This window comes from Rhinoderma darwinii, chromosome 9 (assembly GCF_050947455.1).
Source record: "Rhinoderma darwinii isolate aRhiDar2 chromosome 9, aRhiDar2.hap1, whole genome shotgun sequence".
NCBI classification, from domain to species: Eukaryota; Metazoa; Chordata; class Amphibia; order Anura; family Rhinodermatidae; genus Rhinoderma; species Rhinoderma darwinii.
In genome coordinates, this window is record NC_134695.1 from 32,227,784 (window position 1) to 32,253,010 (window position 25,227).

General features: G+C 45.3%; 1 protein-coding gene across 1 annotated transcript in view; it reads left to right on the plus strand.

The window, feature by feature from the left end:
• The first annotated feature begins 17,507 nt into the window (after positions 1-17,507).
• SLC12A4 (solute carrier family 12 member 4) overlaps positions 17,508-25,227 on the plus strand; it is a 111,567-nt gene continuing 103,847 nt past the window's right edge. The window contains exons 1-2 of the mRNA XM_075836908.1: positions 17,508-17,725; positions 24,682-24,776. Of these exons, the coding sequence (XP_075693023.1) occupies positions 17,590-17,725; positions 24,682-24,776 (231 nt within the window). The 5' untranslated portion in view covers positions 17,508-17,589. The remainder of the gene's footprint in view (positions 17,726-24,681; positions 24,777-25,227) is intronic.

The window sequence follows — 25,227 nt, forward strand, 5'->3', positions numbered from 1 at the left end:
GAACAAAAGGGGAAAGAGGTCAGGTTATTACTACTTCATAATATAGATCACAAAGTGATAATAATATTATCAAATAATCTATTGTGTTAAATCGCCTACATAAATTAGATCACTGAAGTGATCCTACTACTTCTTTGAAATTCACATCGTGCCGGAGTGGGTTTGCCTGGCTTGACAGCGTGCACCGCACCATACTCGGGATTAGTGCTGCTTCAAAAATCCTTTTTTTCTTGATATTAAACCACAGAAGCGTGCATTTTGGAGGATGAATCCGAATCCACCCAGTGCTATGGGTTTGAATCCCTGATATACTACTGCACCAACTTTACAAGGTATGTCAAAGACATTTGCATACAGCAATGAAGATGCGTTAAGGATTGTACAGAGTGCAACTTATGATTCAGCGTTTCTAAGTACTCCATCAATGGATGCCTTAAAGAGGCAATATGAAAGTGAAGCTAAAAGAAAGATTTCACTGGAGTTACATCTATCCACACTATTGGAGTACTACAAGGCACAGAGAATCCCCAGAGGCTTAAAGAGGCTCTGTCACCAGATTTTGCAACCCCTATCTCCTATTGCAGCAGATCGGCGCTGCAATGGAGATAAGAGGTACGTGGTTTTTTTTTAAAAAAGAGCATTTTTGGCCAAGTTATGACCATTTTTATATTTATGTAAATGAGGCTTTCTAAAGTACAACTGGGCGTGTTTAAAGTAAAAGTACAACTGGGCGTGTATTGTGTTCGTTACATCGGGGCGTTTTTACTTCTTTTACTAGCTGGGCGTTGTGTATAGAAGTATCATCCACTTCTCTTCAGAACGCCCAGCTTCTGGCAGTGCAGACACAGCGTGTTCTCGAGAGATCACGCTGTGACGTCACTCACTTCCTGCCCCAGCTCCTGCATCGTGTCGGACGAGCGAGGACACATCGGCACCAGAGGCTACAGTTGATTCTGCAGCAGCATCGACGTTTGCAGGTAAGTCAATGTAGCTACTTAATAAATAATTACATAAATATAAAAATGGTCATAACTTGGCCAAAAATGCTCGTTTTTAAAAAAACAAAACGTGACTCTTATCTCCATTGCAGCGCCGATCTGCTGCAATACGAGATAGGGGTTGCAAAATCTGGTGACAGAGCCTCTTTAAGATCACATCTACACCCGAATCTGTTTCCTAATAATGAATACTTCTGTACGAAGTTCGAACACATATCCAATAAATATGCCTTCGATTTGATACTTCTCAATGTGGAATATCTGCAATCAGAAATCGTATTGATTGAAAACAAATTGAAGGAAGTTGAAGCATCAATCGTTCAATCCTCTAATGAGCAGACCTTCGGTTCTCTAAAGGAGAAAATCTCCATTAATTTGGATAGAGTGAAGACCGAGATAGAGAGAACGAAAAGAGATAAGTGGCATCGTGATCTGGAGGACTATCTGTAAAGGATCTGCCAGGCACAGCTTCTGTATCAACGCCCATAGGTAATCAGTCTGCACCTGCTTCTATGTCTGTGAGACTGACTCCATCTTCCACCACTCAGGATGGCAGGCTTAGGAATGGGAGCGCCTATCACAGCCTGGCCAGACGGAGCTAGCTCCCGCCCTCTGTCTATGTATACCTGCCTTTCCTGTTCCTCCTTGCTTGTGATTCTTCTCTGTTGGTTTCCTGGCCCTGCTGCAGCTTCTTGAACTATTTGTCCCTGCTTCGTATTGACCCTGGCTTGCTGACTACTCTCCTGCTCTGCGTTTGGCACCTTGTACTCTCCTGGTTTGACTCGGCTCGTTTACTACTCTTGTTGCTCACGGTGTTGCTGTGGGCAACCGCCCCGTTTCCCTTAGGTTCTGTGTTCCCTTGTCTGTTTGTCTGTCGTGCACTTATTGAGTGTAGGGACCGTCGCCCAGTTGTACCCCGTCGCCTAGGGCGGGTCGTTGCAAGTAGGCAGGGACTGAGTGGCGGGTAGATTAGGGCTCACTTGTCTGTTTCCCAATTCCCATCATTACATAATCACAAGCCCATATACCTAGTCTACCCTGGTCCTTGACACTACTATGGACCCCCTTGAGACCCTGGCTCAGCAAATGCAGGGCCTCTCCCTACAGGTCCAGGCCCTTGCTCAGAGGGACAACCAGCCTGATGCTACCCTGGTAGTGACCCTCACCTCACCTCTTGAACCCCACCTCAAGTTGCCTGACCGGTTCTCAGGGGACCGGAAGACTTTTTTCTCCTTTCGGGAGAGTTGTAGGCTCTATTTTTGCTTAAAGCCCCACTCCTCTGGTTCTGAGAGCCAGCGGGTGGGTATAATTATGTCCCGGCTCCAAGACGGGCCCCAAGAATGGGCCTTCTCCTTGGCTCCTGACGCCCCTGAACTTTCCTCCGTTGATCTTTTCTTTTCTGCTCTCGGGCTCATTTATGACGAGACTGACAAGACTGCCTTTGCCGAGAGTCAGCTAGTAACCTTACGTCAGGGTAAGAGACCTGTTGAGGAGTATTGTTCTGACTTTAGGAAGTGGTGCGTAGCTTCTCGGTGGAATGACCCTGCTTTAAGGTGCCAGTTTAGATTGGGTCTGTCGAATGCCCTGAAAGACCTGCTAGTTAGCTATCCCTCTTCTGACTCCCTAGATCAGGTTATGGCTTTAGCGGTACGACTTGACCGACGTCTCAGGGAACGACGACTTGAACATGTTTGTGTTTCTCCTCTGACTCCCCCATGATGCCTCCCGAGGTTCCGTAGCTTCGTTCTTCCACGGAAGACTCGGAGGTACCTATGCAACTCGGGGCCTCCGTGTCCCCCCAACAACGTAGAGAGTTCCGCAGGAAGAATGGTCTCTGCTTCTACTGTGGGGATGACAAGCATCAAGTGAACAACTGTCCTAGGCATAAGAATAAGCAGCCGGAAGAACTTCCGTGCCTAAGTGACCATCAGGGAGGTCACTTGAGCGCACAGGTATTTCCCGTAAATATGAAACTTAATAAAATCTTGCTTCCCTTTCAGGTCACTTTTGGTGGTAGGTCTGCTACCGGCAGTGCCTTCGTGGATTCAGGGTCTTCTGCTAATATTATGTCTGTGGAATTTGCTATGTCTCTAGCTATGCCATTGATTGATTTTCCTAAACCTGTCCCGGTAGTGGGTATCGACTCCACTCCTCTTGCTAACGGTTATTTTACACAGCATACCCCTGTTTTTGAACTCCTTGTTGGCTCCATGCATTTGGAGCAGTGCTCTGTACTGGTGATGCAGGGATTATCGTCAGATTTGGTTTTAGGCCTTCCCTGGTTGCAGTTGCATAATCCCACGCTTGACTGGAATACTGGGGATCTTACCAAATGGGGTAATGAATGCATGACGTCATGTTTTTCTCTTAATTTTATTTCTCTCCCTGAGAAGGTTAACACTCTACCTGAGTTTGTTCAGGACTTCGCTGATGTTTTCTCTAAAGAGGCCTCCGAAGTGTTACCACCTCATAGAGAATACGATTGCGCAATTGATTTGGTACCAGGAGCTAAGCTCCCTAAGGGTAGGATATTTAATCTCTCTTGTCCCGAACGTGAAGCCATGAGAGAGTATATCCAGCAATGCCTGGCCAAGGGTTACATTCGCCCCTCTACTTCTCCGGTACGTGCTGGCTTCTTCTTCGTAGGGAAGAAGTATGGTGGTCTTAGGCCATGCATTGACTACCGAAACTTGAATAAGGTCACTGTAAGGAACCAGTATCCCCTTACTTTGATTCCTGATCTCTTCAATCAGGTTCAGGGGGCCCAATGGTTCTCTAAGTTTGATCTACGAGGGGCTTATAACCTTATCCGCATCAAAGACGGGGATGAGTGGAAGACTGCGTTTAACACGCCCGAAGGTCATTTCGAATACCTCGTCATGCCCTTTGGGTTGTGTAATGCTCCCGCGGTCTTCCAGAAATTCATAAATGAGGTTTTAAGAGACTACCTGGGGGTATTTCTTGTAGTGTACCTTGATGACATACTTGTGTTTTCCAAGGACTGGTCCTCCCACATTGAGCATGTCAGGAAGGTGCTCCAGGTCCTTCGGGAAAACAAACTGTTTGCTAAGACCGAAAAATGTGTGTTTGGGTTGCAGGAGATACCGTTTTTGGGTCAAATCCTCACTCCTTATGAATTCCGCATGGACCCCGCCAAGGTCCAGGCTGTGGCGGAATGGGTCCAACCTGCCTCCCTGAAGGCGTTACAGTGCTTCCTGGGGTTTGCTAATTATTACAGGAGATTTATTGCTAACTTCTCGGTCATCGCTAAGCCTCTTACGGATCTCACTCGCAAAGGTGCTGATCTCCTCCACTGGCCTCCTGAGGCTGTCCAGGCTTTTGAGGTCCTTAAGAAGTGCTTTATCTCGGCCCCAGTGCTGGTTCAGCCCAACAAAATGGAGCAATTTATCGTGGAGGTTGACGCATCCGAGGTGGGAGTGGGGGCTGTCTTGTCCCAGGGTACCAGGTCCCTCACCCATCTCCGCCCCTGTGCCTACTTCTCCAGGAAGTTTTCGCCCACTGAGAGTAACTATGATATTGGCAACCGCGAACTCTTAGCCATTAAATGGGCATTTGAAGAGTGGCGCCACTTCCTGGAGGGGGCTAGGCACCAGGTAACGGTCCTTACCGACCACAAGAATCTGGTTTTCCTAGAATCTGCCCGGAGGCTAAACCCGAGACAAGCTCGATGGGCGTTATTTTTTACCAGATTCAACTTTTTGGTTACCTATAGGGCTGGGTCTAAAAATATTAAGGCTGATGCACTGTCGCGTAGCTTCATGGCCAGCCCTCCTTCGGAGGAAGATCCTGCTTGTATTTTCCTCCAAGTATAATCATTTACTCTATTGATTCTGATTTAGTCTCTGACATTGCGGCTGATCAAGGTTCAGCTCCCGGGAACCTTCCTGAGAACAAGCTGTTTGTTCCCCTGCAATTCCGGCTAAGGGTACTTAGGGAGAATCATGACTCCGCACTATCTGGTCATCCAGGCATCCTGGGTACCAAGCACCTCATTGCCAGAAACTATTGGTGGCCTGGGTTGCCTAAAGACGTTAAGGCCTACGTCGCCGCTTGTGAAGTTTGTGCTAGGTCCAAGACTCCCAGGTCCCGACCAGCGGGCTTACTACGTTCTTTGCCCATTCCCCAGAGACCTTGGACCCATATCTCCATGGATTTTATCACCGATTTGCCTCCATCTCAAGGCAAGTCAGTGGTGTGGGTTGTAGTAGACCGCTTCAGTAAGATGTGCCACTTTGTGCCCCTCAAGAAACGACCCAATGCTAAGACGTTAGCTACCTTGTTTGTCAAACACATCCTGCGTCTCCATGGGGTCCCTGTCAATATTGTTTCTGACAGAGGGGTACAATTTGTTTCATTGTTTTGGAGAGCCTTCTGTAAAAAGTTGGGGATTGATCTGTCCTTCTCCTCTGCCTTCCATCCTGAAACTAATGGCCAAACTGAGAGGACTAATCAGTCTCTAGAACAATATTTAAGGTGTTTTATCTCTGACTGTCAATATGATTGGGTCTCATTCATTCCCCTCGCCGAATTTTCCCTTAATAACCGGGTCAGTAACTCGTCAGGGGTCTCCCCCTTTTTCTGTAATTTTGGGTTTAATCCACGGTTCTCCTCCGTTTCACCTGGTAGTTCCAACAATCCCGAGGTAGAGGTCGTTCATCGGGAACTGTGCACAGTCTGAGCCCAGGTTCAGAAGAACCTAGAGGCGTCCCAGAGCATACAAAAAACTCATGCAGATAGAAGACGTTCTGCTAACCCCTTGTTTATGGTCGGGGATCTGGTGTGGCTATCGTCAAAAAATATGCGCCTTAAAGTCCCGTCCAAGAAGTTTGCTTCCCAGTTTATAGGGCCGTACAAGGTCATTGAAGTCCTCAATCCTGTCTCCTTCCGACTGGAGTTGCCCCCATCTTTTCGAGTACACGACGTGTTTCATGCCTCCCTCCTTAAACGCTGCTCCCCGTCCTTGGCTCCCTCGAGGAAACCTCCGGTCCCTGTTCTCACCCCTGAGGGGGTAGAATTTGAGGTGGCCAAGATTGTGGACAGCAGGATGGTCCAAGGCTCCCTCCAGTACCTGGTCCATTGGAGAGTATAGGGGCCTGAGGAGAGGACTTGGGTACCCGCCCGGGATGTTCACGCTGGGATATTGGTCAGGAGGTTCCACCTTCGTTTCCCCAATAAACCATGTGCACTTAGAAAGGGTCCGGTGGCCCCTCATAAAAGGGGGGGTACTGTAAAGGATCTGCCAGGCACAGCTTCTGTATCAACGCCCATAGGTAATCAGTCTGCACCTGCTTCTATGTCTGTGAGACTGACTCCATCTTCCACCACTCAGGATGGCAGGCTTAGGAGTGGGAGAGCCTATCACAGCCTGGCCAGACGGAGCTAGCTCCCGCCCTCTGTCTATGAATACCTGCCTTTCCTGTTCCTCCTTGCTTGTGATTTTTCTCTGTTGGTTTCCTGGCCCTGCTGCAGCTTCTTGAACTATTTGTCCCTTCTTCGTATTGACCCTGGCTTGCTGACTACTCTCCTGCTCTGCGTTTGGCACCTTGTACTCTCCTGGTTTGACTCGGCTCGTTTACTACTCTTGTTGCTCACGGTGTTGCCGTGGGCAACCGCCCCGTTTCCCTTAGGTTCTGTGTTCCCTTGTCTGTTTGTCTGTCGTGCACTTATTGAGTGTAGGGACCGTCGCCCAGTTGTACCCCGTCGCCTAGGGCGGGTCGTTGCAAGTAGGCAGGGACTGAGTGGCGGGTAGAATAGGGCTCACTTGTCTGTTTCCCAATTACCATCATTACACTATCGAAATGGAAAAATGTACAATTGGCAAAACATCAACACATATGGCCCTTCCCAGAGACTGAGAAAACCAAGGAAATTGTGGAGTGGCAATCTTCTATACACCACAGGTGATTCTGATTCAACCGATGACGCCAATCATGTACCTTTTTTAGACAAAGGTCCACTTGGAAACATGAACGGTCTAGGAGGGGTAGACGGAAGCATCAACGGCAACGCAAGAGGCCGATTCCGTTCGAGATCGAGATCCCCAATGAGGAGGAATCCTCCAAGAACGAAAACATAGTGGTAAATATTTCGTCTATAGATCTTACGAATGACCAACTACAAGTGTTACAGAAGGGTCTCTCATTTTGTCTTGATACTAATGTTGATTGGTTCCAATTAGATCTTGACCTAAAAAGTTTTTTTTAGACGTCTGAACCTTAAAATAATGTTTTCTAAAGAAAATGATGCTGTCTGTGATAAAATTGATTCCAATTGTATGTTTCAGTCTAACAAATTAGGTCTTAGACCAACTAGTACATATATGCCTCCCTCTAGCCCAGTCATTGACACATTCTCCAAGATTGTGCTAGATGAGATTAGGATATTGAAAGAGAGCACCATTCATGATACAAGGATTAATTCGAATCTTACAAATAAGGAAAGGAAGGCTTTGAAGGAACTTATGAGTAATAAGGAGATTACTATAAAGCAGGCCGACAAAGGTGGGGCTACGGTAATTTTGGATAGCATTAAATATGAATCTAAGATCTATAGTCAACTGGCAGATAGTGAGATATATCAATTGCTACCTAGAGACCCTAAGTCAGAGTTACTGAAAGAGATTAAAGGGATTATTGATGTTGCAGTGGAACAAGGTATTATTGACCAACAACTAGGGAAGTTTCTGAAGGTGGAGGAACCAATCACTCCAATATTATATACACTGCCTAAGATTCATAAAAATTTGCATGCCCCCCGGGTAGACCAATTGTGTCGGGGAGAGGTTCAATTTTTAACAATATCGCAATTTTTCTGGATAAAGTCCTGAGAGAACATGTTTTGAAGGCCTCGTCTTATATCAAAGACACAACAAATTTTTTGAATAAATTACAGCACATTGAGGCTAGAGGTCCCATATTACTTGTATCATTTGATATTATATCCTTGTATACTAGCATTGAACACAACAGAGGTTTAAGGGCAATAGAGAAATGTCTCGCCAGCACCGGATGTGACGCAGGGTGTAGACGCTTCATCCTCCAGCTGCTGGAGCTGGTACTAGGAAGGAATTATTTCCTCTTTGGTGACCAGTTCTATCTACAGCTAAGGGGGACGGGGTCCAATGTGGCCCCAAAGTATGCGAACATCTTCATGTCCACCTTTGAGGAGGAGCATGTCTAAACCTCCCCACACATGGGCCACATCCGCTGCTGGTGGAGATTTATTGATGACATTTTTGTCATATGGGAGGGTGATAGGTTGTGTCTAGATCAATTCATGTTGGAACTTAACACTCATATTCCAGCTCTTCAATTCACCATGTTTTGCTCTGATCGAGAGTTACAATTTTTGGACACATTGGTACAATGGAAAGATGGAGTATTCTCCACAGATTTATTTGTGAAACCCACAGACAGAAATAATCTCCTCTTATATAGCAGTAACCATCCTAGACACATGATTGAGTGTTTACCATGGAGTCAACTGCTAAGAGTAGATAGAATTGTGTCAGACAACACACAAAAACAAATTAGGTTGACTCAGATGTGCAATAAATTTAAGAGGAGAGGTTATCCTAGGAATCTTGTGCAGAAACATAAGGATAGACTAGACAATAGTTTGGAGTCCAAAATCAAGAGTACACAAGCTAAACGTATACCGTTCATCTCAACCTTTGGCAATTTGAGTGGTCGCATAGGCAATATTCTGGGTAAGAATTGGCCAATAGTGTCGAAGGGGCATAATGAGATTGACATGTTGAGAATACAACCTATTATGTCATATCGGAGGACTAAGAATATCACAGATACATTGGTTAAGTCAGACGTGGGAAGCAGGAAGAAAAACACACAAGAACTACTTTGCCCCCCCAAAAATGGAAATTTTCCGTGTTTGAATTGTATATTTGAAAGGGAATAAATTTCAGCACCCATATACTGGGAAGATCTTCAATATTGGACATAGGTTTACGTGCAATTCAGATTTAGTTGTGTATATGATCACATGTCCCTGTTCATTAATTTACATAGGAGAGACGACTATGCCTATCAAATTGAGAATTAATAAGCATAAGAGTACAATCAGGAAGAAAATGATGGAACTTCCATTACCGAGGCATTTTATTGAGAAAAACATCAGTTAAATCAATTGAGATTTAGGGCAATAGATTGTGTCCCGATACTCAGGAGGGGAGGGGACAGACAGAAGCTATTGAAAAAGAAGGAATTACATTGGATCTTTGAATTAGATTCCCTATACCCCAAAGGCTTGAATCTAGAATATAAGATAATACCTGGACTCTGAGATCCCATTGCTGTTTTTAACATTTTTTATTAACAATGTACACATGATGGGTGATTTCTTGGATAAATTTCATTGCATCTATTTTTCATCTTCTTGTTTTCATGATGTCTTTTTAAACATGTTCTGAATATTTCTTACAGTTTAAGAATATTTTTGATGGAGGCTTATTCACCACACACCAGCGGATATATGACCAGAATGAAGATCATAATGGCTCCTCTCATGTTTTCATCCATCGGGAGTTTTTTGTGCATTGTTTTTGAGGTTAGAGGGACCCTTATAGGGAGGTCACAGAGGATGATTGATCATCATTCTATAATCTTGTGTTTCCTTTGCGGTATAATTGTCTGATGTATATCGTCGGACAGATATTACGAGCATTCCCCAAAAAGGTTTTTTGGTCACTTCAGTGATCTAATTTATGTAGGCGATTTAACACAATAGATTATTTGATAATATTATTATCACTTTGTGATCTATATTATGAAGTAGTAATAACCTGACCTCTTTCCCCTTTTGTTCTGATTCTTCAGAGAGACCTAGTCACACGTGACTTATCGTCACCTAGTGAAGGCGTCCATAACAACCGAATTGAGTTTGCCTCAAGTTGCTTAGACATATAGCTACATTTCGATGGATTCTTGCCATGATTGAGGATATTATTATATCTACGTATATCCGATTGTGATTCTTTTTGATCAAATGCTGGTTTCTATTTGTGCAGCAGAGACGACTGATTGCGGAGCAAGTGCAGTAGCGCTCTAGGATCGTAACTGGAACCTGGAGTGTGGTGAACTTCCCTCCTTCGTTTTTCTATTACAACAACAGTGACTGACATATTGTTGTTGATGATGTATTGAAGATGTATTGTATGTTGCTTTTTTACACTTTTTGAGGATTATATAACAAATTGAAGAATGTCATTAAGACTAATGTATGCTTCACCTGGGAGACCGGGTTCACGATTTTCACTGGTTGGAACGGACCATGTGATCATTTGTATTCACCTATTTCTAACGATGTTTTTAGACATGATGTTAGGCTTGACAAAGACCCCTCACTCACTATGGGTCGAAACGTTGCCTGTCGTTTGTGGATGTCTTGACAATAAAACCACTTTAATGATTTGAAGACGTGTGCTGTTGTCCTACTACTTCTTTGAAATTCACATCGTGCCGGAGTGGGTTTGCCTGGCTTGACAGCGTGCACTGCATCATACTTGGGATTAGTGCTGCTTCAAAATTCCTTTTTTTCTTGATATCCTGGAGATATGTCATAAATGTCTCTCATGGGAAAATCCCTTTAACTCCTTAACGCCGAAGGACGGATATATCCGTCCTCAGCAGCTGCTAGTTCGCGCAGGAGGACGGATATATCCGTCCTGTGATGGCGCGGGTACTGTCACTGTACCCACGCGATCAGCAGCAGGAGCACGGCTGTTATACACAGCCTGGCTCCTGCTGCAACTGCCGGAATCGAAGCGCGCTCCGATTCCGGCAGTTTAACCCATTAAATGCCGCTGTCAATAGTGACAGCGGCATTTAATGTGTTTGACAGAGGGAGGGAGCTTGAAGTCATTGAAGTCAATGGGTGCGTGAAAACCACGCAGGTTGCACGGAAGCACTTCCGTGCGAACCGACTGAAACAGAGCACCAGCTGTCAAAAGGATGAATGTAAACAGAAAAGCACCACGTGCTTTTCTGTTTCCGAACATCCAAACGGAGTGTCTTTGCGATGAGCGAAGCCGGACAAGCGAACCGAACTTCACCGGGTTTGGCCGAACTCGTTTTGGCCGAACCCGGCAAAAAAATTATCGGTACGCGACGTCAGGAGATAGTCACTGTCCATGGTGCTGAAAGAGTTAAACTGTTTCAGCACCATGGACAGTGACTTCCGATCCCAATATACATGAACCTGTAGAAAAAAAAACAAAGTTCTGACCTACCGATAACTCCCGGCTTCTTCCTCCAGTCTGACCTCCCAGGATGACAATTCAGTCCAAGTGACAGCTCCAGCCAATCACAGGCCAAGCACAGGCTGCAGCGGTCACATGGACTGGCGCGTCATCCAGGGAGGTGGGGCCCGATGTCGAGAGGCGCGTCACCTAGGACGCGTCACCAAGGACGCGTCACCAAGGCAACGGCCGGGAAGTTCTCGGTAAGTACGAACTGTTTCTTTTTTTTTCAAAAGGTTTTTCGATATTGTGTTCGGCATTTACTGTCGAGGGTGCTGAAAGAGTTAGCTCTTTCAGCACCTTGGACAGTGACGGGCGTCGACTAGCCTCATCTCTATGATGGCGGCTGCGCGAAAATCACGCAGCCGCGCATCATACACGGATGACACACGCAGCTGTCAAATGGTTTTTGCGTGCGCAAAATGCTGCGTTGTTTGCGCGCGCAAAAACGCAACGTCCGTCTGTATCTGCCCTTACACTGACAGGCAATAATGCTTTGGTATACTAAGTATACCAAAGCATTACATATGCGATCGGCACATCGCATAGTGTAGTCCCCTGGTGGGACTAAAAAAAAATATGTCAATCAGTTAAATAAAGTTTGTTGAAAAAAAAAAAATAATAATTACAGTCAAAATCAAATAAAACTACTTTTTTTGCCCAAAAAGTAGTTTTATTCAGTAAAAGTGTCAAAACAAATAACACATACACATATATGGTATCCCCGCGATCGTAACAACTTGACCAATAAAATGAACACATTAATTAAACCGCCGGATGAACGCCGTCCAAAAAAACCGCAAAAAACCATGGCAAAATTCTCTTTTTTCTCCCATTCCCCCCATAAAAAATAAAATAAAAGTTAATCTATAAATCCTATGTACCCCAAAATAGTACTAATGAAAACTACACATTGGCCCGCAAAAATCAAGCCCACATACGGCCACATCGATGGAAAAATTAAAAAATGACGGCTCTTGGAACGCGGCGATGCAAAAACAAGTAATTTTTTTCTAAAAGGGTTTTTATTGTGCAAACATAGGAAAACATATAAAACCTTTACATATTTGGTATCCCCGTAATTGTGCCGACCCATAGAATAAAGTTAACATGTTATTTACGCTGCATAGTAAATGGCAGATGTTTATAACGTGAAAATCAATTCTGGAATAGCTGCTTATTTTCAATTCTCTCCTAAAATAAAGTTAATAAAAGTTAATCAATATATTGTATGCATCTAAAAATGGTACAATTACAAAATACAACTCGTCGCGCAAAAAACAAGCCCTTATACGGCTATGTCGACGTAATAAAAAAAAAGTTACGACTCTTGGAATGCGACCATGAAAAAACAAAAAATAATCCTTGGTCATTAACGTGCAAAATGGCCCGGTCATTAAGGGGTTAAAGGACGAGTGTCGCGAAAAAATTTTTTTTTATATCAATTTGCTTTTAGTGTTTTATAAAAATAAAAAAAATTTATTTGTGTGTTTGTGTTTTAAATTTTTTTATTTTTTCACTTTTTCTTGTCCATGGGGGCTGGCATTTTTTTTTCCATCTCTGTATGTGTCGATTAACGACACATACAGACATGGAATACGGCACATACAACCCCATAGTGAATGCGAACGGGGCCCATTCCATCCACTATGCTGTACGCCGTCTGTGTGGGAACGGCGCATGCGCCGCTCCCACACAGTCCAAATTGAAGGTTTTCGGCCGAGCGACGTCCGGCGCCATTTTCTTGTGGACCGGATGCCGCGGCCGGACAGTAAGATTACTACTTCCGGTCGCGGCTTCCGGACTTCTGCACTTGGAGCGTAGGGAGCAGACGGAGCGGACGGACTGGAGTGAGCGGCGGCGGCAGGAGCAGATAAGTTAGGTCTGTGTATGTACGTGTTTTACTGTGTGTTTACTACTGTATCTAAACCTACTACACTGTGTGTTGGCTCAAAAAATGGCGACACACAGTGTAGGAGGTTTGACCGTTCAATTCCCCCCTTTCTCCTGGCACTAGCCAGGATAAAGGAGGGGGGATTCTGTGAGCTCACTAGAGCGAGTGTGTATTCTCAAATTTTGCAGCATAAAGCAATGTGGTTGCTTTACCACATGACCATGCTGCAATTTTGGGAATTGCTCCATCTAGTGACCAGCACTGGGAAATGTTATAAATTAGAATCTAATTTATAATATTTCCTGACTCGTGAAAAAATGAAAAAAATTAGAACAATGTTTAATCACTTATACACTAACTGTTTAACTAAAAAAAACAAAAAAATTTTTACCGCCCACTTGCCATGGGTACCATCGCCAGCCCCCATGATTTCACGTGGGGGCTGGCAATCTGCGCTAAACACCTTAAATGCGGCGATCGCAATCGACCACCGCATTTAAGGGGTTAACTGCTGAAATCAGCGGCGATGGGCCGCTGATCGGCAACAGGGAATGCAGGGCAGACACCCTGCCCAGTTAACCGCCGCTGCGGTGTAGCACCGCGCGGCAGTTAACTGTCAAAGCACAGACCCAACTGCACGTCAAGTTGCGCAAAGTTACTGCACACCTTGACGTGCATTAAATAAAAAAGTTATGGCTCTTTGAATCAGACGAAGGAAAAAAAATTGCTTGGTCATTAACCCTTTCAGGGCCGGACTAATATGAATTTTTATGCTTTTGTTTTTTCCTCCCCGCATTCAAAAAGACACTTATTTTTTTCGTTGACACATATGGGGCTTAATTTTTAGAGGACCAGTTGTACTTTCTAATGGTACTATTTAATATTATGTGCGATGTACTGGGAAGCTGGTAAAAAATTTAGAATAGGGTGGAATTGGAAAAAAAAGCAGTTCCACCATTTTCTTATGGATTTCTTTTTTACGGTATTCAATGCATGGTGAAAATAACACGTTAAGTTTATTCTGCGAGTTAGTACAATTAGGGTGATACTAAATTTATGTAGTTTTTGTTATGTTTTAGTACTTTTAAAAACATGGAAAAGTTTGAAAGAAATAAAAAAAAATTGCATCGCCATATAGTGACACCTGTAACTTTTTTTTATATTTCTGTGTACAGAGCTGTGTAAGGCGTCCTTCTGTATGTGGAAAGATGTCTTTTTTATTAATACCATTTTGGGGAATGTCGGGCATTTTAATCACTTTTTATGCAATTATTTTTGAGTGTTGAATTGGCAAAAAAACAGACACAGGGATACCTAATGTGTTTATTATTGTTTATTTAGTTTTATATGTGATCTAGGGAAAGGGGGTGATTTGAATTTTTATACTTTTTTTTTTACATGTTTTTTTAACTTTTATTTAGCCCCCCTAGGGGGCTTGAACCTGCGATCAGTAGATCGCTTCTGCCATAGATCCAATATCACAATATTGCAGTCTATGGCAAAATTAGTGCATTGCTATTGAGACCTGCCACAGGCAAGTCTCAATAGCAATCTTCCTATAGCAAGGCTGGGAGCGTTCAGAAGACTCCCAGCTGCTAGAGGAGTATACCGGCTCCCGCAATCGCAACATTTTTATGATCGCATCCATTGGCAGTGGGTCGCTGCTGTGTAGTGGCGCCCGATCTGCTTCAATACTGCGCTATTTGTTCCGTCAAGAACAACGGAACCCTGTCACAACGGTGACAGACGGAAAATATGAGGATATGTTCACGCGGGCTATTTTCAGCCGTTTTTCGGGCTGTAAACATCCCAAAAACGCCTACAAACATCTGCCCATTGAGATCAATGGGAAATACGGCGTTCTGTTCCAAGAGGGCGTTATTTTACGGCTCATTTTAAAATAACGTCGCGTAAAAAGACGCCTTGTCAAAAGAAGTGCATGTCACTTCTTGAGCCGTTTTTCATTGACTCAATAGAAAAACAGCTCCAAAAACAGATGTAAAAAAAGGCGCAAAAAAAGCTAGTTGCTTAAAAAATGGCTGAAAATCAGAGGCTGTTTTCCTTGAAAACAGCTCCATATTTTCAGCCGTATTTTGTTAAGCGTGTGAACATACCCTTAGCTAGGTTGAGTTCAATGGTGAGGGAAACGGAAGCTGAGGTTTCCGTTTGCCTTTCCGTTGACGGGTTATCCCTTCGGAAAACTCAGACGGAACCCCTCAACGTAAGGGCTACAGTGATGTGAACAGGCCCTTAAAGATTTACAATACATTTTATGTACCCCAAAATGGTGACAATAAAAAAACTTCTTTTTATAAAAAAGTATTGTTATTGTGCAAAAGTAGTAAAACAAAAAAACCTTTATGAATTTTGTATTGCCCTTATCGTACTGACGTCAGAATGAGGCTATGTCCACACGCTAAAGTAAAAACCGCTGTAAAATACGGAGCTGTTTTTCAAGGGAAAACAGACTCTGGTTTTCAACCGTTTGTAAAGAATCAAACATTTTTGCTGCGTTTTTCTTATCTGTTTTTCTATTGACACAATGAAAAACGGCTCCAAAAACGGCTCAAGAAGTGACATGCACTTCTTTTTACAGGGCGTTTTTTTACGAGCCGTTATTTCAAACCACGTAAAAAAAAACTCCCCATCTGAACGAAACGCCGTTTTTCCCATTGAAATCAATTAGCAGATGTTTGGAGGATTTCAGCTTCTGTTTTTTCAGGTGTTTTTCGAGGCGTTTACGCCCCGAAAATTCTACGTGTGAACATACCCTCAAGTTAACGTCATTTACACCACATGGTGAACGCTAGTAAAGCAAAACTCAAAAAACAATGGAGGAATTGCCTTTTTTTTTCCTGATTGCCCCCCAAAACAATATAATAAAAAACACATACAACTTGTTGTCCCGCAAAAAACAGGTCCTTATGCGGCTATGTCAACAGAAAAATAAAAACTTATGGATCTTGAAATGTGATGATGAAAAAGAACAATAAAATATTGCTGCATCAGAGCTGTTTTAAGGGGTTAATATTAAGATATATACACACATATTTATATATATTTTTTATACATCCATAAATGAAAGTTTGTTGTGAACAGGGCCAAGGGGCCTGTTTACATCAGCATCGACCTTCCGTTCATGGGTCCCGTTCTAACCTTTCCAATGAACGGAAAGCCAAACGGAATCATAGCTTCCGTTTGCATTACCATTGATTTCGATGGTAATGCTTACGTTGCAATTGGTTTCCGTTCCGTAAAGGCTTCCGTTTTTTTAGTGGAAACAATAGAAAACAGAAACCTTATGAAATGGAAACAAACGGAAACCAATTTCAACGGAAACCAAATCAATGGTAATGCAAACGGAAGCTATGGTTTCCGCTTGGCTTTCCGTTCATTGGCTCCTCCGATGGAAAGGTCAAACGGAACCCATAAACGTAAGGGTATGTGCACACACACTAATTACGTCCGTAATTGACGGACGTATTTCGGCCGCAAGTACCGGACCGAACTCAGTGCAGGGAGCCGGGCTCCTAGCATCATAGTTATGTACGATGCTAGGAGTCCCTGCCTCTCCATGGAACTACTGTCCCGTACTGAAAACATGATTACAGTACGGGACAGTTGTCCTACAGAGAGGCAGGGACTCCTAGCATCGTACATAACTATGATGCTAGGAGCCCGGCTCCCTGCACTGTGTTCGGTCCGGTACTTGCGGCCGAAATACGTCCGTCAATTACGGACGTAATTAGTGTGTGTGCACATACCCTTAAAGCCGACGCTGATGTGAACACACCCTAAGGCTTTCTTCACACGGTGGGTTCTTCCTGAAGAAAAAATAGGATTTGTTTGAACACTAGGATATCTGCTGCGGTTTTGCAGTAAAAAAATGTGGCGTTTCTGCACGCAGATTAGCACTATTCAATGACGTTGGATCAGCCACGAAAAAATCCAGCTAATATGAGGGGCGGTTCCCCATTGAAAACAATAGGAGGCCTTTTACAAAAGTCATTTACATGAATTCCCATGTAGATATCACATCGAAATATGAATTTTCCGCAGTGTGAACAAGGTATTAAACGAACACAATATTTTCCCTATATAAATTAAACAAAACCAAAAAAGCTATTTAGAACTCTTATCAACAAAACTTCTAAACTCATCACTCAAAAACATGTGGTAGAAGAGCAAATATAACGCAAAAGAAAAAAGCTGAGTATTGAGAAATAATCTGTGTAGCCGCCGGCTAAACACGCAATGCCCGTTTTGCGCTTCCCCGTGTAACGTGTCGCAGTAGCAGGGAGGAGTCCGGAGGGATATGTGAGGCTCCGGGAGGAAGTGAGGCGATACTTTAGGAATTCATGTGGAGTTGAGCGCGGATCGGCTGCTTTTGTACATTCAGCTTCACATCATAGAAGCCGATAATGCCTCATTTTACTGTAGTGCCGGTAACCGAGAGGCAAAAAGATGAATATTGTTCGGTGGAAGGAATTAACTACGTGGATTATCACGACTCCGGGCAGAATGCTCAGGATGTGTACGACTCTGTTAGTTCTGATGGTGAGTACATGGCGGAGTAAACTCTACAGGTTTTCTATGCTTGTAAACCAGTGCAATGAGTGTGTACGAGGAGAACGTGATACAAGTACCCGGGGAGGGCACGCCTGGTCTGAAGGAGCTGATAACAAGTATGTCATTTACGACTGAGGTGTCTGTCCTGTCATATATTATCCTGGGGCGGCTGAGGTGTCTGTCCTGTCATATAATAGCCTGGGACGACTGAGGTGTCTGTCCTGTCATATAATAGCCTGGGACGACTGAGGTGTCTGTCCTGTCATATATTATCCTGGGACGACTCAGGTGTCTGTCCCTGTCATATAATAGCCTGGGACGACTGAGGTGTCTGTCCTGTCATATATTATCCTGGGACGACTCAGGTGTCTGTCCCTGTCATATAATAGCCTGGGACGGCTGAGGTGTCTGTCCCGGTTAGGCTATGTTCACACGGAGTATTTTGGGGGAGGAATATCTGCCTCAAAATTCCGTTTGGAACTTTGAGGCAGATATTCCTCTCCCTGCGCGCCGATTTTCGCGGCCATTATCGCGCCATTTTTTGCCCGCGGCCATTGAGCGCCGCGGGCATAAAACAGCGAGAGATACGCTTTCTCCTGCCTCCCATTGAAGTCAATGGGAGGTCAGAGGCGGAAGCGCCCGAAGATAGGGCATGTCGCTTCTTTTTCCCGCGAGGCAGTTTTAGGCTATGTTCACACGGGGTATTTTGCCGAGTTTTTTGACGCGGAAACCGCGTCGCAAAACTCGGCAAAAACGTCCCGAGAACGCCTCCCATTGATTTCAATGGGAGGCGTCGGCGTCTTTTTCCCGCGAGCAGTAAAACTGCCTCGCAGGAAAAAGCGACATGCCCTATCTTCGGACGCTTCCGCCTCTGACCTCCCATTGACTTCAATGGGAGGCAGGAGAAAGCGTATTTCTCGCCGTTTTATGCCCGCGGCGCTCAATGGCCGCGGGCGAAAAACGGCGCGATAATTGCAGCGAAAATCGGCGTGCAGGGAGAGGAATATCTGCCTCAAAGTTCCAAACTGAATTTTGAGGCAGATATTCCTCCCCCAAAATACTCCCGTGTGAACATAGCCTTACTGCTCGCGGGAAAAAGACGCCGACGCCTCCCATTGAAATCAATGGGAGGGGATCTCGGGCCGTTTTTGCCGAGTTTTGCGACGCGGTTTCCGTGTGACCCCGTGTGAACATAGCCTTATATATTAGCCTGGGACGACTGAGGTGTCTGTCTCTGTTATATATTAGCCTGGGACGACTGAGGTGTCTGTCCCTGTCATATAATCGCTTGGGACGACTCAGGTGTCTGTCCCTGTCATATAATCGCTTGGGACGACTCGGGCGTCTGTCCCTGTTATATATTAGCCTGGGACGACTGAGGTGTCTGTCCCTGTTATATATTGTCCTGCTCCTTTCCTAACTTCACAACGATAGTTATTGTATCCTCTTCTGTCAACATGTTTTGCTGCCTCTGTCTGTGTATACAATGTTTGGGTGACAACCACATCGCCCAGGGGTTGACGCCCGGCTTTCCTAAACTGGGCAACTCTGAATAAAATTGCAGATGATAACAATGTAAAAATGTATTTGCATCACTTTTATTTTTAACCCATTAACCCCTTAATAGGCCTAAAAAAAATCCCTTAAATGGGGGTATCCAACTATTTGTTAAAGTGGCCAAGGAAGACCGGATGTAATTAATAAAAAATAAAAAAAGAGAGAAGCATTACTCACCTGTCAAATCCCTAGATATTTCAGCGCCGCTGATCCAGTCCTCCCCACCGCTGTTTGTTGACGTGGCTGCAGTGATGATATGCCCTTATACCCACAAAATCGCTTCAGTCAATCACCGGCTTCAGCGGTCTTGTGCCATATACCTAATGAGACCAGTGATTGGCTGCAGCAAGCATCATCACTGCAGCCATGTCCATAAACAGCGGCGGGGAGGACTGAGCGGCGCGAAACACTTGGGGATGAGTCAGGTGAGTAACGCTTCTTCTTCTTTTTTTTCCTTTTTTAATTATTATTGCATTTTTTCCCCCTCGGCCACTTTTTTATTAAGTCGGAAAACCCCTTAAATGACCAGTTAGATTTTTTTTTTGTTTTTGCCTTACAGCAGCCATAACTTTTTTTTATTTTTTAATTGACGTGGTTATATGAGGCCTTGTTTTATTCAGGCAAAAAATTTTTTTTTTTTCCTGTGCAGTTTGGGGCTACAAATAAATGACAGTGTGAATATAGAAAAAAAGCGATTTCTGTTTTGTTTTTTTTTTTGTTTGTTTTTTTTTATACCATTTCATGCAAAATAATCTGTTAAAGGGGTTTTCCCATGACAGACATTTATGACATATCCACAGGATATGTCAGATGCGGGTCCCACCAATGGGACACACACCTATCTCCAGAACGGGGCCCCCTGAAGCCCTTTCAGCCGCTCTGTGTTGCGGTTGCATTGAATGAGGTGAATTCCGACTATGAAAAGGTTATATGGTCGTGAGTTACGTAAACAGCGTAGCTCGCTGAGCTGCGCTGTTTCCGTAACTGCCGTAGTAGTGAATGGCAGTTACGGAAGCAGCGTATCATGTGACCTACGCTGGTTCCGTAACTACCATTCAGTTCTACCACTCAGCGAACTATGCTGTTAACGTAACTCACGACCGTATAACCTTTTACATGGTCGGAATTCACCACATTCAGTTACAACACAGAGTGGCTGAATGGGTTTTAGGGGACCCCGTTCTGGAGATAGGTGCGGGTCCTCTGGATTTGTCATAAATCTCTCATGGGAAAACCCCTTTAAATAAATTTTTCAGGTTATTTATGGTTGTGTAGGCTTTCTGTTTTTATGTAATGCATGAGCAATAAAATATTTTTTATACTAAGGCTTTATTCACACAATTAAAAACAAGTCACACGGCCATTTTCAGAACAGTAAAGTTCTATGGGTGTATTCACATGGCCGTTTTTTTAAAGTCCTGTGAATACTTGCCTTTAAAAACTTGATCCATTTTTGCCTGTTTTCACGTCCCGACGGGCATTATAGAAGTCAATAGATCAGTTTTTCAACGGCCATTTTTCAGAAATCAATCCTTGTGATGGCCGTTAAAAACTGATCCTGGCCCTCACAAGGGGACTCCCCGGGTACAGCACTACTTTAAGCACTGAGCCCAGGGAAACTCAAGACTTCACTGTCCATATCTGTACAGGGATGTCAGGGCTTTCAACTATGGAGTCCCCAGCCAGAGGATCGCAAGCGCTCTGGCCGGAGACTCCTGTCTTGGAACAGCCCTTGACGTCACTGTGACAGTGACGTTAGAGGCTTTGTAATGCAAGAATCTCTAGCCGGAGCGTCAGCAATCCTCTGGCCGGGGATTCCGCACCTAGAGGGATCCCCTGATGTCACTGTCCATATATGGACAGTAGCGGAATCCCCGGCCAAACCTTCGGCATAAATGGACAGTGACGTTGGGGGCTTTGAGATGCTGGAGTCCACGGCCAGAGCATCGGCAACGCTCTGGCCAGGGATTCCACTCCTGGAGGAGCCCCTGACGTCAATGTTCATGTATGCATAGTGACGTGGCTCCCTCTATGAATGGAATCCTCAATGGCGCTATGTGCAGGGTAGTGTGTGTGGGGCGCTATGTACAGGGTGGGGGTCTGTATTTTCTGTTGCGGGGTGGGGTGTGTGTGTGTCGCTCTGTACGGGGTGGGGTGTGTGTGTGTCGCTCTGTACGGGGTGGGGTGTGTGTGTGTGTCGCTCTGTACGGGGTGGGGTGTGTGTGTGTGTCGCTCTGTACGGGGTGGGGTGTGTGTGTGTGTCGCTCTGTACGGGGTGGGGTGTGTGTGTGTGTCGCTCTGTACGGGGTGGGGTGTGTGTGTGTGTCGCTCTGTACGGGGTGGGGTGTGTGTGTGTGTCGCTCTGTACGGGGTGGGGTGTGTGTGTGTGTCGCTCTGTACGGGGTGGGGTGTGTGTGTGTGTGTGTCGCTCTGTACGGGGTGGGGTGTGTGTGTGTGTCGCTCTGTACGGGGTGGGGTGTGTGTGTGTGTCGCTCTGTACAGGGAGGGGTGGGGTGTGGTGTGTGTGTGTCGCTCTGTACAGGGAGGGGTGGGGTGTGGTGTGTGTGTGTCGCTCTGTACAGGGAGGGGTGGGGTGTGGTGTGTGTGTGTGTCGCTCTGTACAGGGAGGGGTGGGGTGTGGTGTGTGTGTGTCGCTCTGTGTGGGGTATGGTTTGTGTCCCTCTTTGTGGGGTGGGGTGTGGTTTGTGTCGCTCTGTACGGGGTGGGGTGTGTCTCTATGTACAGGGTGGGGTGTGTGTGTCTCTATGTACAGGGTGGGGTGTGGCGCAACGTGCATTGTGTGGCGCAACGTGCATTGTGTGGCGCAATGTGTACTGTGTGGGGTGGCGCAACGTGCAGTGTGTGTGGCGCAATGTGCAGCGTGTGTGGGGGAGGGTGGAGCTATGTGTATTGTGTGTGTGGGGTGGCGGCGTAGTGTGTGTGTGTGTGGCAGGGTGGCGCTGTGTGTGTGTGTGTGTGTGTGTGTGTGTGTGTGGCGGCGCAGTGTGTGTGTGGGGGTGGCGGCGCAGTGTGTGTGTGTGTGTGTGGCGGCGCAGTGTGTGTGTGGGGGTGGCGGCGCAGTGTGTGTGGGGGTGGCGGCGCAGTGTGTGTGTGTGTGTGTGTGGGGGGGGTGGCGGCGCAGAGTGTGTGTGTGGCGGCGCAGAGTGTGTGTGTGTGTGTGTGTGTGTGGGGGTGGCGGCGCAGAGTGTGTGTGTGTGTGTGTGGGTGGTGGCGCAGTGTGTGTGTGTGGGGGTGGTGGCGCAGTGTGTGTGTGTGGGGGTGGTGGCGCAGTGTGTGTGTGTGGGGGTGGCGGCGCAGTGTGTGTGTGTGTGGGGGTGGTGGCGCAGTGTGTGTGTGTGGGGGTGGCGGCGCAGTGTGTGTGTGTGTGGGCGTGGCGGCGCAGTGTGTGTGTGGGGGTGGCGGCGCAGTGTGTGTGTGGGGGTGGCGGCGCAGTGTGTGTGTGTGTGGGGGGGGGGGGGGGCGGCGCAGTGTGTTTGTATGTGAGGGGTGGCGGTGGCGCTATGTGTGTGTGCGGGGGGGGGGGGGGTATGGCACTGTGCATTGTGGGCGGTGCGTGTGTGGCGCTATGTGCAGGATGGGGTGTGTGTAGTGCTATCTACATGGGTACTGTATGGGCACTATCTACAGGGGACACTGTAGCACTATCTACATGGGTACTGTGACACTGACAAATTAAATTTAGTTTTTTTTTTTTTTTTTTTAATGCCCATAAAAAACGGATGACAAACGGCATTTAAAAACGGTCAGACGTCCTGGAAACAGCAAAACGGCCATGAATAACTAACAGTTGATCCGTTTTTAATGGCTGTTTTTTTTCACTATTGTGTGAATATAGCCTTAGGCTAAGTTCACACTACCGTTAATATCAGTTTACCTTACTTCCGTCAGAGGAAGAGCGGATCGAAAGATTAAACGGAAAGCAACGGTTCCGTTAGAATTACCATTGATTTCAATGGTAATTTTTTTTGTATCAGTTGCGTTCTGTTTGTCTCTGGTTACTAGGTTTCCGTTTTTTTTTTGCGTTTTTTACGGAAGTAAAAGTGCAGTCTGCAAAACTTTTGTTTCAGTGAAAAAAAAATATGGGAACCTAGCAAATGGAGATAGACGGAAAGCAACTGAAACAAAAGAATTCCCATTGAATCCAATAATAATTCTAACGGAACCGTTGCTTTCCGTTTAATCTTTCGATCCTCTCTGACGAAGGAGAGGTAAACTTATACTAACGGTAGTAGGAAAGAAGCCTCAGTAATTACTTTTGTTGTGGACATTTCTTTATTTTTTTTTCATTCTATGAAGGGATTATTTTTTAACAACTTTATTTTATACTTCTAATGCATTAGCCTACTCCTGTATATTAATACATTACACTGTCTCTATGGCACAGGTGGCTGTTAGGGCAGCACATAGTGTGCCCTAACAACCGGCTTACTGAGCAGACAGCCCTGGCGTTCTTTCTAGGTCCTCTGTGCTGACTGCAGAGGGGGCTCCCCCAGGTCTCCGATCGCAATTGAAGAGGGGAGTCCCCTTTAATCGTTTTATGGCCCCGGACCGCAGAAATCAAAGCTGGGATCGGCGTTTCCTCCTGTCCGAGCTGTATTCAGGAGGCTGCTCTAAGTACAGGAGCTGTTCGAAAAGGCAAAGGCGCTCACAAACTTTTTTTTAGCGTGATGTCAGAAGACATTGCAGTACACTCAGAATCCGCATCTCCTGCCAGTAAAGACCGTAAGGGGTCGGGAACGGGTCAGAGGGGTTTTATGGGATACTTTCTTAAAGGGGTTGTCTGGGCACAGGGTGGTTTTTCATACTGATGAACTATCAACAGGATAGGCCATCAGTATATGATCGCTGGGGATCCGACACCGATCAGCTGCTCTGGCTGCCTCCGGGCACCAAATGTTTTGCAGTGGTTGGTGCCAGAAGGAGATGGCTCCGTACATTCATCGTATAGCTGCCGTGAATAGGAGCAGGGCTGCGGCACGGCCGCTATACTGTGACCAGAGCCATCTGCTTTTGACACCGGCCACTGCATAACATCTGTTGCGTGGAGGCAGCTGATGATTAAAACTGATCGGTGCAGGATCCAGGTGTCAACCTCCAGCGATCATATAGTACAGCTGTATGAAAAATCGCCCAATGCCTGGACAACCCCTTTAATCAAACCCAATTGTCAGATTGTCTGCTTTCAGGAAATAGTGTTTGGGGGGGGGGGGGGGGGTGTTTAATTCCTTTTATATTGACGTTGTTACTTACCCCAAATTTTTATCTTAACCCCTTAAGAATTCGGCCTATTTTAGTTTTATCCTCTTCTATAAAGGATATGCATATATTAGAAGATTCTTATTTTTCAATTTTATTTATATTTACAGGTCATGAAAGCATCAGAGAGAGTAGTCCATTTTTCAGAAGCTCTGAGCCAAGCAGAGGCAGTGAGTTCTACGACAGGAACTTGGCTTTATTTGAGGTGAGACCTTAATGCGCATATATATATCAGTCACAATGCTTCAATAATGGCTTATTCAGACTAACGTATTAATAGTTCGTGTGACAGATGTTTTTTTAATGGCCGTCACGGCTGCATGTATTTCTATGGGGCTGTTCACACGGCCATTTTATTAACGGACTGTGTAAAGGGCCTGTGAAAAAATAGGACGCAATATTTTTGTCAGTTTTCATGGATCCCTCAATAGACTCAAATCTATGAGGGATCTGTAAAAACGGGTCCCGCACAGTTGCGACTCGGTTGTGAAAAACGTCTGCCTGAATATAGCCTAAGTTGTTGCAGCTATATTTTTCTATAGATAATAAACTGAAATGGTATGAGGCAAATGATTTAAAAAGTTATAATTCTCCATAAAATGTTTCACCTGTTCACAATGTATTTTCATTCTAGGGCAATTGACCACCATAAGTCT